This window comes from Dunckerocampus dactyliophorus, chromosome 17, assembly GCF_027744805.1.
Source record: "Dunckerocampus dactyliophorus isolate RoL2022-P2 chromosome 17, RoL_Ddac_1.1, whole genome shotgun sequence".
Taxonomy (NCBI): Eukaryota; Metazoa; Chordata; class Actinopteri; order Syngnathiformes; family Syngnathidae; genus Dunckerocampus; species Dunckerocampus dactyliophorus.
This window is the reverse complement of record NC_072835.1, coordinates 6,069,906-6,087,318: the sequence shown is the minus strand read 5'-3', so window position 1 is coordinate 6,087,318 and position 17,413 is coordinate 6,069,906. Positions and strand designations below refer to the sequence as shown.

The window sequence follows — 17,413 nt, the reverse complement described above, 5'->3', positions numbered from 1 at the left end:
GTGTGACTGTTTCAATGCAGTATTGTCATTGTGATCACTGTCATAGTTCATCATTTCATGACTGCTATTATGTGTGATTGTCATTGACAGCTTTGTCATTGTGGTTGTTGATGTTTTGTCCTTATGTCCTTGTTCGTCTTTGTGGTTGTCACGGACATTTATTTGCTGATGTTGTCCTGCGTGTTTCTGTTGTTCTATCACAATTGTTGTTGTTGCTGCTGCTGTTGTCCTTGTCTCTTGTCTCGCTTTAAAAAAAAAAAAAAAAAAAAAAAAAAAAAAAAAATGTGCTCACCTGAAAATTATGTACAACGGTGATATGTTGAGGTGGTCGGGAGCTCTTGGCATGGTTCACAACAGCATCTCTTTTTACACCAGGGATGCGGCAAGATGACAGTACTTCATAGTACTGATTCATACACAGGGGCTTCCCTCCCAGGTACTCCACTGGTATGGTCTCACTGCAAAATGACACAAAGTAAGGCAGCGCAAAAGCTTTTATTGTCATAACAGACAGCATACACCTTCAAAGTTCCAATCTAATTTTGTTGAAAAACATTGAACAATACCTGTGAAGCACAAGGTAGTTCTCTCAACTATGAATGAAAAGTTTAGAAAATTGCTGTCCAAACTACTAAATGACATCAGTTCCTTTAGTCTTTTATTTTGAAAACTTGCAAAAAAGGTTACACTGCAGACCTGATTTCAGCCTCTTACCAAAAATAAAGAGCACAGTGAGTGAAAATGGCTGGTCGTCCACAATGTCATGAACGCCATCATTTTCCTTGTAGTAGCTTTGCTCTTTTCACTGCTCAGAAGCACTACCAGCAAGCCGCTGCCTGGCTCTTTAGCTTTGGCTTTAGCTCGATTGCTAGCTGTCAGGCTGGCAGAGGAAAAGGGGACAGTGACTGACTTCCAGACCTTTGTGGAGGTAGATAAGATCGGTGTTGGCTTCATATGGAAGCATCGGCTAATCGCTGATCCCCCAAAATTCTACTGAATGCCTTGTTTATCACGGTTATTTGGTTCCAGACCCAACCGTGACAAGTGAATTTCCGTGAAGTATAATCTTTATTTATAATTGAATATTTTCATAGTTATAGCATAGAAAGCCTGTTTACTACCTTCTAATATGCTTTTTAACATTGTTAGAGCCCTCTAGACAAGAAAAACACCACTATAGTCACCCTTGCATTCATATTTTGGTGAACAATATAGTAGATATAATATATAAGAGAAAATAAGACATAAATAAGACTTGTGCTTGTGTGTGTTTTGGTTCTAGGGGAGCTGAGTTGAGTTTTAGCTTGGTGTGGGTTATGGCTGCAATCGTAGCCCATATGAGAGATTCTTGTGCCTGTTGTGAGATCATTCAAACCTGCAATAAAAGCCTGCGTCCGTAACTAACACCGAGCTAAAACTGAACTCTGAACTCCTGTCCGCTGCGCCGCCTCCAAAAAAAAGATCAAATTAAAATGTACTCACTTGTCTATCATTGTCTTGAAATCCAAAACACCTGCAATCAGTTTGGCAGCAAACCTGTAGAAAACAACTACAGATGCAGTCATGACAACCACTATGTGTTCCACCGGATATTGTCAAGCATTTTAAGCGCAAGTGAGTAAAATAACAATTCTGCATGCAGTTGTTTCATCTACTGGCAAGCAGGTATTGAATGTAAGCTAGAGAGTCATGAGTGGTTTCTCCCTATACGTGACACGGCAGCATCCACTAGGGGGCACCCAAACACTGACCTCATTGGTTTACAGATGAGTACTGCTAGTTGATGTTCAACATTTCAACAATTTGGGAAATTGAGTCAGCTGCGTTTGGAATAAACTGAGCCGCCACAAAGATCAAAGGTGTCTCAATTGGCACACTTAAGGCTTTTGAGTGTATAAGTGACTTCACACTGACATTTACGGCAAAATGCAGTGCACTGTCAGTCCCCGGATGTTGCACTCAATACGGTCAAAATGGTGAGTGTGCAGTGCAGTGGCTACGTCGCGTAGGGGACGGACTCTAACTCAAGTGGCTGCATTTCACCATTAGAAAGGCGAGAGGAAGAACAGGAAGCGGTTAACCGTCATCGATCGTCATTTACCGTAAGTGTGCAACAACAGCAATGGATTTGGAACAGCACTCCACTGTCAGAATGTGCGTACTCAGGAACCAGGTACACAATGTCCTAAAGCTTGATTAGGAAAAAAAGCTTAAACTTCTATTCTGCTTCTTTGATTATTCATTTAATGAGTGTAAATAATAAAAAATGGCCGCACGGTGGTCTAGTGATTAGCACGTTGGCAGCCTGGAGATCGGGAAGACCTGGGTTCGATTCTCCCTTGGGGCATTTCTGTGTGGAGTTTGCATGTTCTCCCCGTGTGCGCGTCGGTTTTCTCTGGGTACTCCGGCTTCCTCCCACATTCCAAAAACATGCAGGTGAGGTTAATTGGTGACTCTAAATTGTCCATAGGTATGAATGTGAGTGTGAATGGTTGTTTGTCTATATGTGCCCTGCGATTGGCTGGCGACCAGTCCAGGGTGTACCCCGCCTGTCGCCCGAAGTCAGCTGGGATAGGCTCCAGGCTTCTTGTGCCGTGATTTATGTTATTTTTGGAAAGATTAAATGTATTTGTAGTTAAAGGCAATGTTAGCCCCTAATTTTTTCAAGTATCTGAGCAAACACAAAATCGACCTGAGCATTCCTTGGACTTCTGTAAGCGCTACCTCAGACGTGCACACTGTAGTATCGGACGGCAATGGTTTCCACAATGTAGCTTTCTTTATTCTATACATCAGACAAAATAAGCCATGGTCTCATACAATTAACCATCTGAACCTTGAAGAAACCCATCATTTTATTTTCAATTTATTTTCTTTTTTACCATTTATATTATTCATTAGGTATACTTTAATTTCTGTCTGTCTGTTGTGGCACTATTTTATCCTGAAAATGTACTTGAAATTGATGCCATTGTTTGTTGTAAATGTTTACATTTGTTCAAATAAAAGAAGAATAATAGAAGAAGAAATAAAATAACTCCACTGAGCTTTCGGTCCCTTCAGCAACACAAACGTAGCAGCGTAACACTTTCTGTATCCGGTATGTCCGGCCATCAAAATAAAAGAACGGCAGTAAAACATGCATAGTTACGCCACACATTCAGTCCACACTTTTCACTCAGAAAACTGGCTTGCTACTTTGGCTTTGCAGCATGTTTTTAAAAAGCAGCCCTTTCTTATAAAAAAAAAATCTCACTCAGTTTCACCTCTTGTTGTATGTATGTATGTATGTATGTATGTATGTATGTATGTATGTATGTATGTATGTATGTTGTATGTATGTTTGCACATACTCTAACAGCTATGCATTTTCTATGCCGCTTATCCTCACTAGGATCGCAGGGGTATGCTGGAGCCTCTCCGACAGCCAGTCCACCTTAAAAGAACCGCTTTTTTTAACCTGGCTTGGTGAGTCGCTGTTGCACTGCCCATTTGTTTCGCCATAATACAGGGTTAGCAAGCAGCATTAGCTACATGCTAACGTGCAAAACAGCGGCATGTTCTACGTCATGCGCTGTTAATGAATTGATTGACTGTGGAAGTAAATACGTGCAAACAGGATCTTATCATTGGCTGGACTGTGCTCACCATTATGTTGTATGTTACCGCTTGTTGTTCCCTGTCACTCACAGCCTTGTATCGCAGAATAAATTGTTATGTGTTTATTTCATATACAGTTCAGGTTGGATTGTATTTTGTGCAGAGCATGGTTTTGAGGTGCGCAGAGAACTCGAGAGCAGTGTGGGATTGCGCAAGCACGCAGTTTTGAGGAACACTGGTTAAAAGGGGTATTGTTTAAAATACATAATTTGCTATTATTGCTAACTTTCATGTTCCTATTTTATATTCTTATTTTACTACATTAAAACTACTTACCTACTGTATGTGGGATCCATAAAGTTATTATTGTTTTGGAATGTGGGAGGAAACTGGAGTACCAACTCACGCACGCACAGGGAGAACATGCAAACTCCACACAGACATACAAGTACCAAGGGAGAATCAAACCCAGGTCTTCACAATCTAAAGACTGTGACTGTGCGGCCCATAAACGAGAGGCATTAATTTAAAATTTCTTTGTAGAAAGGCGCTTTATGAAATTAAGTACATTTATTTGTATTCACAGCACAGCCGTGCCACATCCAATATGGCAGCAACATTGACGTAAGACTCAGCGATCGATGCGGTGTCAACGTATGCGGTTGTGACAACAGCACTTCCCGTTTCCCAGTGTGCTTTTCTGTACTGTAGTTGCAAATGGCTGCCAATTTACATGTTTAGAGCTCACATTAAATCTAAAACACTTATTTGCACGGACAACAATAAAAACCTTCAGTGTTTTTGTGTGTGGAATGAAGTTGTGGAACGGATTAAGTAAAGAACTCAAACAATGCACTAAAATGAGCGATTTCAAGAAAGAGTTCAAGCAGTTGATGTTTATAAAGTACAAGGAAGAAGACACCTGAGCTTTGCTTCTTCCTACTCCTTCTTGGATGTTCAGAATTGTGAATTGTGTTATGTGTTGAGCTCAACTGCAATTTGTGTGCATGTTCAAGATGAATTAAACCATTACCATTACCACATAGTTCACATGTGTCAAACTCGTGCCCTGGAGGGCCGAGACGCTGCAGGTTTTCTCTCCAACCAGTTTCTTCAGCAGGTTATTTAAGTGATGAGCTCCTTCCCTCAAACTGAAGGTGTTGATCATTAAAATCACCTGCTTTAGTGACCGGCTGGAAAGAAAACCTGCAGTGTCTCGGCCCTCCATGGCACAAGTTTGACACCACTGACATAGTTGATGATAATTCAGCATTATTGGTTGATAGTGTCTTGTCTGCTGTTATCTACCTATTACGTTGTTGTGTGATGGTTTTGTTTTTTTTTTTTACCTCTTTCTTTAAAGACACCGTGAGTAAGAATGATGTGGAATGGTAACCCCTCTCTATGGAGCCGGTGAGTTCATTGTGATCTCTGTTGTTACTCTGCTTGCTAAATAAAGAGTTACTTCTTCCTCACAGGCTTGTGAGCGGCACAGTATTTAACTACATGATTCAGCAATGTTGCAATTCTGTGACATTGAAGACGACAGCTCGCATTTAAACAAATATGGATAATATGAGTCTATTAACACTGAAAATGCTATGAAAATTACAATATATATAGATAATTTTTTTCGGTTTGGATTTCTGACTAGACCATTTGGTCCTCGCAGTGTTCGCCAAGAAAAATTCTGGCCCAAAAGTAATTGAGGACCCCCGATTTATTGTAAAGTGTGTTTCATCTGATTACCGTACTTAATTAATCACGCAAAATAATGGATTACGCAAGTGCAAAAGTAATTGATTGCTGCAGCCCTAGAATGTACACACAGTATACATACACTCCTGATCAAAATCTGAAGACCAGTTGAAAAATTGATAGAATTTGCATTTTGCACTTTTGGATCTTAATGAGGTTTTAAGTAGAGCTACAATATCTAAAAGCAAGAAGGGGGAGTGAGACAAAAAGCATTTTGAAAAAGTAATTTATTGAAAACAACAATTAAACTGAAATAGGCTTTTTATCGACTGATCAAAAGTTTAAGAACATCGCTCAAAAAACCAGAACAAAAAATGTTCTCAGCAGGACTCAGTAATGAGTAGCTCCACCGTTCTTGTTCATCACTTCAAAAACTGGTTTGGGCATGCTTGATGCGAGTGTTTCCAGGAGGCCAGTGGGAACATTGCTCCAAGTGGTGAAGATGGCTTCACCAAGGGCATCATCTGTCTGGAACTGATGGCCATTTTTATAAACTTCCCTTGCCATCCATCCCCAAATGTTCTCTATGGGATTTAAATGCATGCAGGATGGTCCAAAAGAGTGATGTTACTCTCCCTGAAGAAGTCCTTGGTCAAGCAAGCATTGTGAACTGCAGCGTTGTCCTGTTGAAAAACCCAGCTGTTACCACACAGACGAGGGCCCTCAGTCACGAGGGATGCCCGCTGCAACATCTGCACATAAGCATCCACCGTTTGACGACCCTGCACCACCTGAAGCTCCAGTTGATGCCCTTGGTGAAGCCATCTTCACCACTTGGAGCAATGTTCCCACTAGCCTCCTGGAAACACTCGCATCAAGCATGCCCAAACCAGTTTTTGAAGTGATGAACAAGAACGGTGGAGATACTCATTACTGAGTCCTGCTGAGAACATTTTTTGTTCTGTTTTTTTGAGCGATGTTCTTAAACTTTTGATCAGCTGATAAACAGCCTATTTCAGTTTAATTGTTGTTTTCAATCAATAACTTTTTCAAAATGCTTTTTGTCTCAACCCCTTTTTTGTTTTTGCATATTGTAGCTCTACTTAAAACCTCGTAAAGATCCAAATCGGCAAAATGCAAATTCTAGCAATTTTTCAACTGGTCTTAAGATTTTGATCAGGAGTGTATTTGAAGTGCACTGATGAAAGCCATCATCTTGCTTTGCAGTGTTTCCCTTACATTCATTCATTTATAACAAAAATATGTGGGCCGCCACAAATACATTTGCCACTACCTTTTTGCCCGTGATGACACTTTTGGAAACATTGACATGGAAGTGCGTATCACTTTTCTCAGCGGGTACTGTAGTGGGCCCCTCCCTCATTTGGCAGATCCGTCTTGCTTGTTAAGCGACAGGAAAAAAGTTTGTTTTGCAGTTCTAAACATATTTGTTTTGCTTTTCATGTTTTTTTCCTCACTTTTGCAAATGCGTCTTAGCCAGTCTTGTGGGAACCACTGCTAATAATACAAGTGTCAGTGAATATTTGCAGATGCGGAAATGTGTGAGAATGAATCTTTGAGCCATGCCTCAGAAATACTGCGTGTGATCACCTGATTTGTCCCTGCTTGTCACTGAAGTGCATGCAAGGTAAAACCAAGCCTGGACTTGAATGGACCACCACAGGCAGACGGTAGTCAAGGTAAGCCACCTGCACCCACCATTCAGACAACTACAAAAGACACCGTGAACACCAGACAGAGAATATTTAAGGCCCTGAAATAAAAGTTCATTACAATAAAATGTCACACTTTATTGGTCATAAAGCCCAATGTGCTCAGGACCCAAAACGTTATTACATTGAAGTAGTCATAAGGGTGTCCAAAATGTCTTCACCGAGGGCCGCATACAGAAAAAGGCACTCATGATTCTATTTGAAATATTGTTACTCTTTCATGTATGTGTGGCTACTAGTAGTATAGTAATCCCGTTTATGGCGGTTAATTCATTACAGACCCGACCGTGACTACAACAGATTTGGCGTTAACTTTCTTTTGTTCTCCGCCTGTGTAGCTTGTCGCTCCAACTCCATACAGTAGATGGCACCCTAACGTTGCTTCTTCATACACCTCATATGCACCTACCACAGCTGACTTGGCTGTGTATTATTACCTGTTCATCAATATAAGTATATATTAGCTATGCAATGGCATCTACATTATCTTTAATAATAAATTAATTGTATCTTTAAAAAAGACACAGAAAAAAGATCTGCGCACCAAAAATGGGCGCTGGGCTGCACTTTGGACACCTCTGACATAAGCGATGTCTTCTACTTCAGATCTCACCCAGTTCTCCGTGTTGCACGCTCTCCTCTCCAGACCTCTCTGGAGCCTTTCTCCAACTCCTCCTGGTTTCTGGAAATCATCCAGCAGCTCCTTTGTGTGCGTCAGCTCGTCTACTTCCACGATGGGCTCCAGGGCGGTTATGTAGCGCTCACAGGTCTGCTGCAGAGGCGGCACAGGCAGACTGGGCAAGCCCTTCTGGTGGCTGAGGTATCTCCCAGTGATGCGGGATGATGATACAGGCTTCACCAAGTAGCAGGGTTTGACCACACCACAGGGTTTCGCCATCCCCACCTTTACCTGGGAGACAAAACAAGCGCACTGAACATTGTATTGGCTTGTCTAATTTGTAGTGACAGCCCTACTTACTATCCTATACTTCTATCCTCACAGAAAGTTAAAATATGGGAAAATATTAAACCTAGAAGGCACTGGAAAAGAAGGGCAAAAAAACAGGAGGGTTGACAGGTCTGAATATGCCATGAGCCAACAAAAAATAAAAAGGGATGAACTTTGGACACTTGTTTAACTGTTTTATTGCCAATAATCAGTATCACTTAAAACAGACAACTATACTATGAAGTTAAACCTCGACTGAGGTTAAAGCTTGAACTGAACATACCAAAATAAAGGAAAAGGAGGGAAAGAAAAGGAAAATTCTCAACTTCCACCAGGAGTACATCTTTTATTTCATAGACCTACCTCGTGTGTAAAGTGCCCTGAGGTGGCTTTTGTTGTGACTTGGCGCAATATAAATAAAATTTAAATGAATTGAATTGAATTTGAAGGCCCGACTTACGTCGATGTTGCCCGAGTGTTGCCGAGTGGACCGGACGTTGTGCTGCTCCGGCTGAACAATTTTTTCCCCCATTAAATTTAAAATGCGAGAAACTGTTAAAACGAGAGAGAAGGGCAAAATACAGTAGCTTCCCGTTAAAAAAAGAAACTGTTGACAGGCATGCCTTTTAAGCACATGACGTCACACTATACGTAAAGCGACAACATAGGAACTGCAGTGACTCGAGCAAAAACACACACACACAATTTGCAAAATCCAATTGACCTCTTTCTGCTAAGTTATGCATAAAAGGTAAATGTACGTATGTTTAAGCGTGAGCGTCCTATTTGTTACAAGTTAAATTCCTATTAAAACCAGACTTGGCGATCCGTTCCTTTCCCGTTTATTTAAAATCAAACAAATGACTTTCGACAGACGACATAAACGCGAATATTTCTGTCTTTGTGTCATGTCCACGTTGTATTTTGGCGACTGACGCTAAGATAACCTTTTACCTAGTTAGCTTGCGTTCACATACATTGCTGCTCGCCCAAGTGCTAACGTTTAGCAAACATTGTGACAACGCTATAGACGCTGATAACTTTCACGAATTGTCTTCGAATGCTAACAGTTCGTTTGTGGGCAGTGTAAAATGTTTGTCGGCTATAAGTCAATGTCTTACCATTCTGCTACAAATGCCCCACATTCTGCAGTTCTGAAGAACAACCCCCGAGTGACGTCAGTGGTCCAAGTGTACTTTATATATTCAAATTCGGTGCAGAAGACAAACTCTAAACACGACAGCTGCACAGGACGAATGGCGAACTTGTATGACCTGAAGCTGTGCCCGCCCTCAATGAGGCGTGTGTAAATATACCCTTTTGATCCAAACACAACACGACGTAACGGAACGGAACTTGCTAAGATGTTGTTTGTACAGTTGTCCATGGTGGCGCTAGTGAGCCATTTGTATTATTTGCCTGTAATCCACGAAGAAGAGAGACTGGAGTGATGGGAATTTCGGCTCTCTTAAGGGAGCCGGTTCTTTTGGCAATGGCTCCTCTGATTTTTTTGTGTTGCTTAAATTGATTTATTACAAAAATATGCTGCGTTTGTGCTGGTTTTTGCCGTTAAAATATTCGTTTGTGCTGTTTTCATTTTTGAATGACTAAAGATTATTTAATAGGCCAATTGAAGTTAACCCAGCTTCCCCATTTGCTCTAAATTAAACCAAAATACTCTTGTTTGTAAGTGCTCAGTTTGTGCCGTTAAAAATGATCAACTTTGCAGTCATACATTTTTAGTCATTTAGTGTTCGAAGATGACATCATCCAGCGCCCCCCCAACATACTCTCAATGAAACCAAAATCCTCATTCTTTACAACTGCGTTTGTGTTATTTGTATTAAGAATAATTACTGACAAATTATCGTACCAGAATCTTAAAAAGAACATATTATGATGAACATTATTGTACACACACAATTTGATGTTGCTCAGGGACATCTGCTACATTAAAACATTACCACAGACCGTTAATATTATCTCTCATAATGCCGTTTTTACAGCACTGTTACCAGCCACTGTGGCTATAACGGAAAAGCGCGAGGGAGGTAAAAAAAATAATAATAATAAATTTAAAAATAGCTAACTGGCGTCGTTCACTGCAAAGAGCCTTATCTAGGAGCCGGATCGTTCGCGAACGACCCATCACTGGACGTCTGACAGCTTCGCCATGGCGGAATCAGAGAAGCAGTCAGGTAAAACTAATCCTATATGTTCTGGAGGTTTTTTTCCGCGTCGAAGAGCTTTACTTCGCTGCTTATGTGTTAGTATGTTTGCATATGTACTGCACTTTCACGCTGCACATGTATGCGTAACGTTACTGAATTCCTTGTGGAAATATCACAATCACAACTTAAGTCCTCGTATTAGCAAAGCTTTTTTGAATCAAATGAGTTGCACCGTTGTCAGAGCCAAATGATTTATTCAGATGTAATGCCTCATTTTTTGCTTTACTTACCGGGGAATGATAGATACAATAGCTTTGAAATGTATCAGTTCATTTGCGATGTGGAGCTAGCTTTTTTAATGCAAACTGACAGCAAATTGTTCACCCCTGAACCCGGTTTGGACCCATTTGCAGCGAACTTTTACGTTTTATTCTGTGGCCTTTGCAGCCGCCACTTCTCAACTTAAGCACAGAATAATTCAGTAATTATTACAAATGATATCAATGTAAAAGCCCACTTTTCAGTTTGACACACTGCGTTTTGCCATCATCATCATCCATCCATCTTCCTTACCGCTTCTCCTCATTAGAGTCGTGGGGGTATGCTGGAGCCTATCCCAGCTGACTTTGGGCGACAGGCGGGGTACACCCTGGACTGGTTGCCAGCCAGTCGCACATATAGACAGACAACCATTCACACTCACATTCATACCTATTGACAATTTGTCAAGTCGCCAATTAACCTAACATGCATGTTTTTGAAATGTGGGAGGAAACCGGAGTACCCGGAGAAAACCCACGCACGCACGGGGAGAACATGCAAACTCCCCACAGAAATGCCCAACCCAGGTCTTCCCAATCTCCTGACTGTGACTGTGTGGCCAACATGCTAACCACTAGACCACCGTGCGGCCCTGCCATCGTCATAACTGGAGCATTTAACCTGAATGGCGGTTTACTTGAGTTCATAAAAGCCTGTACATAAAATAGTTATCAAACCATCTGTTCTCATACCTGCAGGACTCAAAGTAACAGGAGTGAGTATTTAGCATAGAATTAGCCAATGCATAAAATACAGTGGTGTGGAAAAAGTGTTTTCCCCCTTCCTTATTTCTTATTTTTTTGCATGTTTGTCACACTTGAATGTTTCAGATCATCAAACAAATGTAAATATTAGTCAATGACAACACAACTGAACACAAAATGCAGGTTTTAAATGAAACGTTTTATTATTAAGGGGAAAAAAAATTAAAAACCTACATGGCCTTGTGTGAAAAAAATTATTGCCCCCTAAACCTAATAACTGGTTGGGCCACCTTTAGCAGCAACAACTGCAATAAAGCGTTTGTGATAACTTGCAATGAGTCTCTTACGGTGCTGTGGAGGAATTTTGGCCCACTCATCTTTGCAGAATTGTTGTAATTCAGCCACATTGGAGGGTTTTTTAGCATGATCCGCTTTTTTAAGGTCATGCCACAGCATCTCAATAGGATTCAGGTCAGGACTTTGACTAGGCCACTCCAAAGTCTTCATTTGTTTTTCTTCAGCCATTGCTGACTTGCTGGTGTGTTTTGGATCATTGTACTGCTGCAGCACCCAGGTTGGTTTCAGCAAATCTCAATCAGTATTTTTTAGTAGGCTGAATTCATGGTTCCGTTTATCACAGCAAGCCTTCCAGGTCTTGAAGCAGCAACAGCCCCAGACCATCACACTACCACCACCATATGTTACTGTTGGTGTGATGTTCTTTTTCTGAAATGTGACATTACTTTTATGCCAGATGTAATGGGACACACGCCTTCCGAAAGTTCCACTTTTGTCTCGTCAGACCACAGAGTTTTCCAAAGGTCTTGGGGATCATCAAGACGTTTTCTCACATAATTGAGATGAGTCAGTTCTTTTTGTTTAGCAGTGGTTTTGGTCTCGGAACTCTGCCTTGCAGGCCGTTTTTACCCAGTGTCTTTCTTATGGTGGAGTCATGAATACTGGCCTTAACTGAGGCAAGTGAGGCCTGCAGTTCTTTGGATGTTGTTGTGGGGTCTTTTTTGACCTCTTGGCTGAGTCATCGCTGTGCTCGTGGGGTAATTTTGGTTGGCGGGCCACTCCTGGGAGGGTTCACCACTAGGCCTGTCACCATAATGGATATATCGATTAATCGAACGATTTAAAAAAAAAAAAAAAAAAAAGCAGGTCGATAATTATGATCCCTCGATAAGTTGACCCTTCCGTGTATGCCCGTCTGCTCCATCTGTTAGTCTCTCTGTGGTACACAGGCTGGATGACAAGAGGGTTCACTCTGCATGTGTCTGCGTGCATTGGCCCAATATGAAATTAGCACAGAAGAGAGTGAGCATCTTCTCAGCTTTTAAGCCTCTTTGTCCCAGTAGTGGAGGCGGGGGCTACAGCCACAAAGTGCGAGCAGTTATTCTAGCAGACGCGAATATGAATGAAGGAACAAAAGTAATCGTTTCTAAGCCGAATGCCACAGTTCCAGTGTGGATGTGAAGCAAAGCCTTCTTCCCAACAGTCAACGCTTGCTGAGGCGTTTGATCGGCGGAGTAAATATGAAAGAAAACATGGCACAATGGCGTGTGTTCAGTGTCGCTCGCTACATTGCAAAAGAAATGCAAGCTTTCAATACGGCTGAACAACAGTAGGAATTGCCTGGGAGATATCAGCAACATTGCATTTTTGCTGACTCTCGTCTGTTTTTATCCACGTGTTGCGTTGCTGTGTGTGGTTCTTTTGACAACATGAATAGGATTGGCCTGTGACGTAGTGATGTCCCTCGATTCGTGAGCGTTCTAGTAGGCGGCTTCTGTGCCTCAGGTACACAATGCTTGAGTGCCATCTAGTGGCGCAAATTGACATGACAAAATGATCATTGAACAATAATGAACCAAATGATAATATGTTTTTTTTAAAAAAAAGGTCGAAATTATTAATTATTGTCGATAAATTTTAACACAATCAACCAGCAAAATTTGTTATCGTTACAGGCTTATTCACCGCTGTTCCATGTTTTTGCCATTTGTAGATAATGGCTCTCACTGTGGTTTGCTGGAGTCCCAATGCTTTAGAAATGACTTTATAACCTTTTCCACACTGACAGATCTCAGTTAATCTCAGTTATGTTACATTTAACATAATAATAAAACGTGTCATTTAAAAACTGCATTTTGCTTTCAGTTGTGTTGTCTTTGACTAATATTTACATTTGTTGTTGATTGTCTGAAACATTTAAGTGTGACAAACATGCAAAAAAATATGAAATCAGAAAGGGTGAAAACAGTTATTCAGACCACTATATGTTCACATGGACATTGACACTAAGCACACAATAGTATTTCAACGAAAAATAATTAAATTTACGGCGATAATTTCATTTTAAAACTAATCTAGGTAACGACTGTGATCTTGATTAGATTTGACCTCCAAGTCATAGTTGAAATATCATCAAATATATATAAAAACAAATGTGTGAACTTACGTTTGGCGTTCACGTGGCCTGCGTGATCTGAATGATGCTGCTTCTTACGGACCATGTGACTTGTAGAATATTATTATATATTTTTCAGAAGGGATAATGTGTTGGGGTAACAGGACTGAATGAAGATTTTTGAGTGAATGAGTGATTTTTTTTTTAAAGTAAATAACAATTTAAAGGGTCTCACTTGACAATAAGGTACACAAAAATACAGGAGTTACTGAGGAACTAATGAGTAGTGGTTAGGTAAGGTCGTTCTTCATGAACTACAGTAATTTTGTGGACGTTATTGTAAAGTGTTACCACTGAAAGTATAGTTATGATAAATGTGTAACACATTATCCATATTTCATGGTAAACTCTAATTTTAGCAATCAGGGACAGGCAACAATTTATACTTTTCCAATTAATCTTTTTAATTGTACGAATTAAATATTCAATCAGATCAACGTGCAGGACGCTGTGCTAAATACAAAATATATTTTATCGTTAATTTTATTATTCTTATTTATACATTGCATTTTCTGGAGACATACTGTACATGGCACTAATTCTGTAAAATGGCCCAAATATACTAATGAACTTTTTGTAGGAGCCACTCCTGAGGATGAACCACCTGAATTCATAGCGACCTTCATGGTACCCAAGAAGGAAATTAGCACGGTGCCCGACATGGGCAAGTGGAAGCGATCTCAGGTAATGTCGTGCTGCTCGGCAACGTACATTTTTAACCAAATTTTCTCATGCGGGTTTCTTTGTATCATCAGTTATTGCAGCCTGACTGCGTATTCACTGTGGTTGTCCTTTTCTTTTTCTTTTTTTTGCTCATGACAGGCATATGCCGACTATATGGGATTCATTCTGGCTCTGAATGAAAGTGTGAAAGGAAAGAAGCTAACATGTGAATATAAAGTTTCTGAGGTATGTTGGCTTTTGTCACCTTGAGAGAGTTTCATTTGAGTGTTGGTAGGGTAGCTTTTTCTGTTCCGGCATTTATGGAAACATTCAACAAGACTCTAAAGAACTGTGGCAAAAAGAAGAGTTAACATACTTTGAAGTGGAGCAGGTTGACACAGGATGTATCTGAATTAGGGGTGTACCGGTGCGCCATTTTCACCGTTTGTTACGTACCTCGGTTTTAAGGTCAGGTTTAAGTTTATTTTGGGTATGTTAAGCGAAAAAAACTTAAAACTACTTCGCTCTTGTGTAACGCTTTAATGATTTAATATGAATCGTAAAAAACTGGACATTGCTGGCAGATAATTTTACAATAAAGACAATTGCAATAATCCCTTGTTTATCGCGGTTAATTGGTTCCACACCCGACCCTGGTAAGTGAAGTTCCGTGAAGTAGGATTCCTGATATCTAAATAGAATATTTTTGTAATTGGAGCATAGAAAACCTTTTTACAACTTTCTAAATACAGTTTTTAACATTATTAGAGCCCTCTAGATATGAAATAACACCCCTATAGTCACCTTTACACTCCTACAGTATTACCCAAGATATTAGACATAGTAAGAGAAAATCAGACTTTTGCTCGTGTGTGTTGCTGTAAATGTTTTCCGATGCTAGGGGAGCTGAGTTGGGGGCTGACAGGAAGTTACTGTATGTCTGGGGTTCAGAGTTGAGTTTTAGCTTGCCATGGGTTACAGCTGCCACAGTAGCCCATGTGAGGGATTATTGTACCTGTTTAGAGATCATTCAAACTTGCAAGATAGCCTGTTGTTCCGTCAATCCAGTCTGGTGCTTGTGTGTCTCACCCAACATTACAGTGCCATTACTGACACCAGCATAGAATACTCCATATTGTCACATTTTTCTATTGTCTTCTGAATGCCTTATAATATTTTTCCTTAATTAATCCAATTTTCTGCGTGAAAATGCTTAATTTAGGCCGGAAATTTGCTTGAATACGCATATTGTTTGACTAATAATAGGTCATATTCAACCACGAAACAGCATGATTTATTAATCAATATATTTTTGAAAAACCGTAATAGAGTGAAGCCGCAAAATTTGACGCATGACGTGGAAAGTGATTTCTGTGTAACGCAGGGGTCACCAACGTGGTGCCCGCGGGCACCAGGTAGCCCCCCACGACCACATGAGGTGCCCGCAAGCCTGCTTTTCATTGAGGTTTTCAGTTAATAATGAAAGAAGAGTAGAAAGAAATGCATTCTGAAATACAAAATGTGAGTTGTGGACACCAGCATTTTGTTCATGTTCTGGTAAAACAAGCATATTCGCTTTGTTTGGGTTTAAAATAAGCTCTGAAAATAAATGTTACAAAATAGAGTAGCTCTTGGCCATTTTCATTTTGTAAAAGTAGCTCTCACAAGGACAAACGTTGGTGACCCCTGGTGTAACGGGACTGTCTGTGAATGTCGTTCCAATTCCATACAGTAGATGGCATTGTAACTCTGCTTCTTAACACACCTCATATGCACCTGGTCTGCCAGAGAATAAAAAGGTGTAGCAGAAGGGGTTAGTGTTGCCAATGTAGTGATATTTAGACGTTCTGGTCTGGTTGGACACTTTTGGAGACTGTAACATGAACGCGCTTCTCAACTAGCAGCGGGTGGTGCTGTGCTCTCCACCTCTCCATAGCACTGTCATACTTGTGACATAAAAAACACAAATTGAAACAAAAAAGCCTAAAATGAAGCGACAGTCAGTTCATTTCTTTCATTTTTCATAAAAATGACATACACGTGCAACATTACCACACAGGAGGCTTTAACCACAGAAGAGGCTTTTCAAGCGCTTGCTTCTCTTTGGCGCCATCACTCACCGTGACTCCCGCTCACCAATGACTTGAATGCACTGTATTTGTTTACGGAGTAGATGCGTGATGAGACAAACGCCTCCTGTCACCTTAAATGTGTTGCGTTGGGGAAATTCGTACGTATCTCTGCCGAACCGAAAGTCATGTACCAAAAAAACAGCCGGGTACCGTTGCACCCCTAGTCTGAACGGTACATGGTCGTTTCCCTGGCAAGACGATTCCCCGTCAACATTGAGTCGTTTCCCTGTCACTATCCAGTCATTTCCCCCGTCAACACGAGTTGTTTCCCTGTCAACATTGAGTCGTTTCCCCGTGTAAATATTGACAATACTTTTTAGTTGTGTGAAAGTTATAGACACAAATTTATATAAATATGCATAAATATTTACAATAGTTTTTATTCATGTGAAAGTTATACTTACAGATTTTAGTCAGACCTACAAGTATTATTTGGCGTGATAAGTAATAAAATAGAAGGGTAGTCTATCGCGGCGAGCCTGGTTGTTGAAGCGGCGGTGCCAATGCCCTCCACATCATTGTTGGTGCGGATAATTATGATACTGTTCGATTGAAATAAATTTGTGTCTTGTAGTCTGATGGGGAAACGACTCGGTACTGACGAGGAAACATCTTGTCGTATTTGTGGGCAAATGCTTGACAGGGAGTCGACTTCTGGTGGCGGGGAATCGTCTTGACAGGGAAGCCTTTTGGCGGGGAAAAACGACCATAATCCGTCTGAACTGAATGTCTTTGGGTGTTCCTGCCATCACCGTTTTCTTTCCTGTCTGACAGACTGCGGAGAAGCTAATAGATCTTTTGGGCACTCTGGACCGATGGATCAATGAGACCCCTCCTGTTGACCAGCCGTCGCGCTTTGGTAACAAAGCATTCAGAAGCTGGTTTGCTAAACTTGAACAGGTTTGTGTGCATACACACAAAGAACACGTAAATCATGAAGCGGCCCACAATGATAGGACATTGATTCCC

The 17,413-nt window shown here is 40.8% G+C and overlaps 2 protein-coding genes across 7 annotated transcripts in view; one reads left to right on the top strand and one right to left on the bottom strand.

Moving 5' to 3' along the window:
• Positions 1 to 9,352, bottom strand: part of crata (carnitine O-acetyltransferase a) — a 33,165-nt gene extending 23,813 nt beyond the window's left edge. For all 3 annotated transcript variants that reach the window (XM_054758331.1, XM_054758332.1, XM_054758333.1), the window contains exons 1-5: positions 9,102 to 9,352; positions 7,645 to 7,941; positions 6,910 to 7,028; positions 1,483 to 1,536; positions 293 to 458 (exon numbers count right to left, since the gene is read on the bottom strand). In XM_054758331.1, coding sequence (XP_054614306.1) covers positions 293 to 458; positions 1,483 to 1,536; positions 6,910 to 7,028; positions 7,645 to 7,941; positions 9,102 to 9,125 — 660 coding nt within the window. In that variant the 5' untranslated portion in view covers positions 9,126 to 9,352. The remainder of the gene's footprint in view (positions 1 to 292; positions 459 to 1,482; positions 1,537 to 6,909; positions 7,029 to 7,644; positions 7,942 to 9,101) is intronic.
• Positions 9,353 to 10,132: 780 nt separating this feature from the next.
• ptpa (protein phosphatase 2 phosphatase activator) overlaps positions 10,133 to 17,413 on the top strand; it is a 44,149-nt gene continuing 36,868 nt past the window's right edge. For all 4 annotated transcript variants that reach the window (XR_008566635.1, XM_054758334.1, XM_054758335.1 and 1 more), the window contains exons 1-4: positions 10,133 to 10,178; positions 14,230 to 14,333; positions 14,472 to 14,558; positions 17,219 to 17,344. Coding sequence is in view for 3 of the 4 variants with exons in the window: in XM_054758334.1 (XP_054614309.1) it covers positions 10,154 to 10,178; positions 14,230 to 14,333; positions 14,472 to 14,558; positions 17,219 to 17,344 (342 nt within the window). In the remaining variant the exon portion in view is untranslated. The remainder of the gene's footprint in view (positions 10,179 to 14,229; positions 14,334 to 14,471; positions 14,559 to 17,218; positions 17,345 to 17,413) is intronic.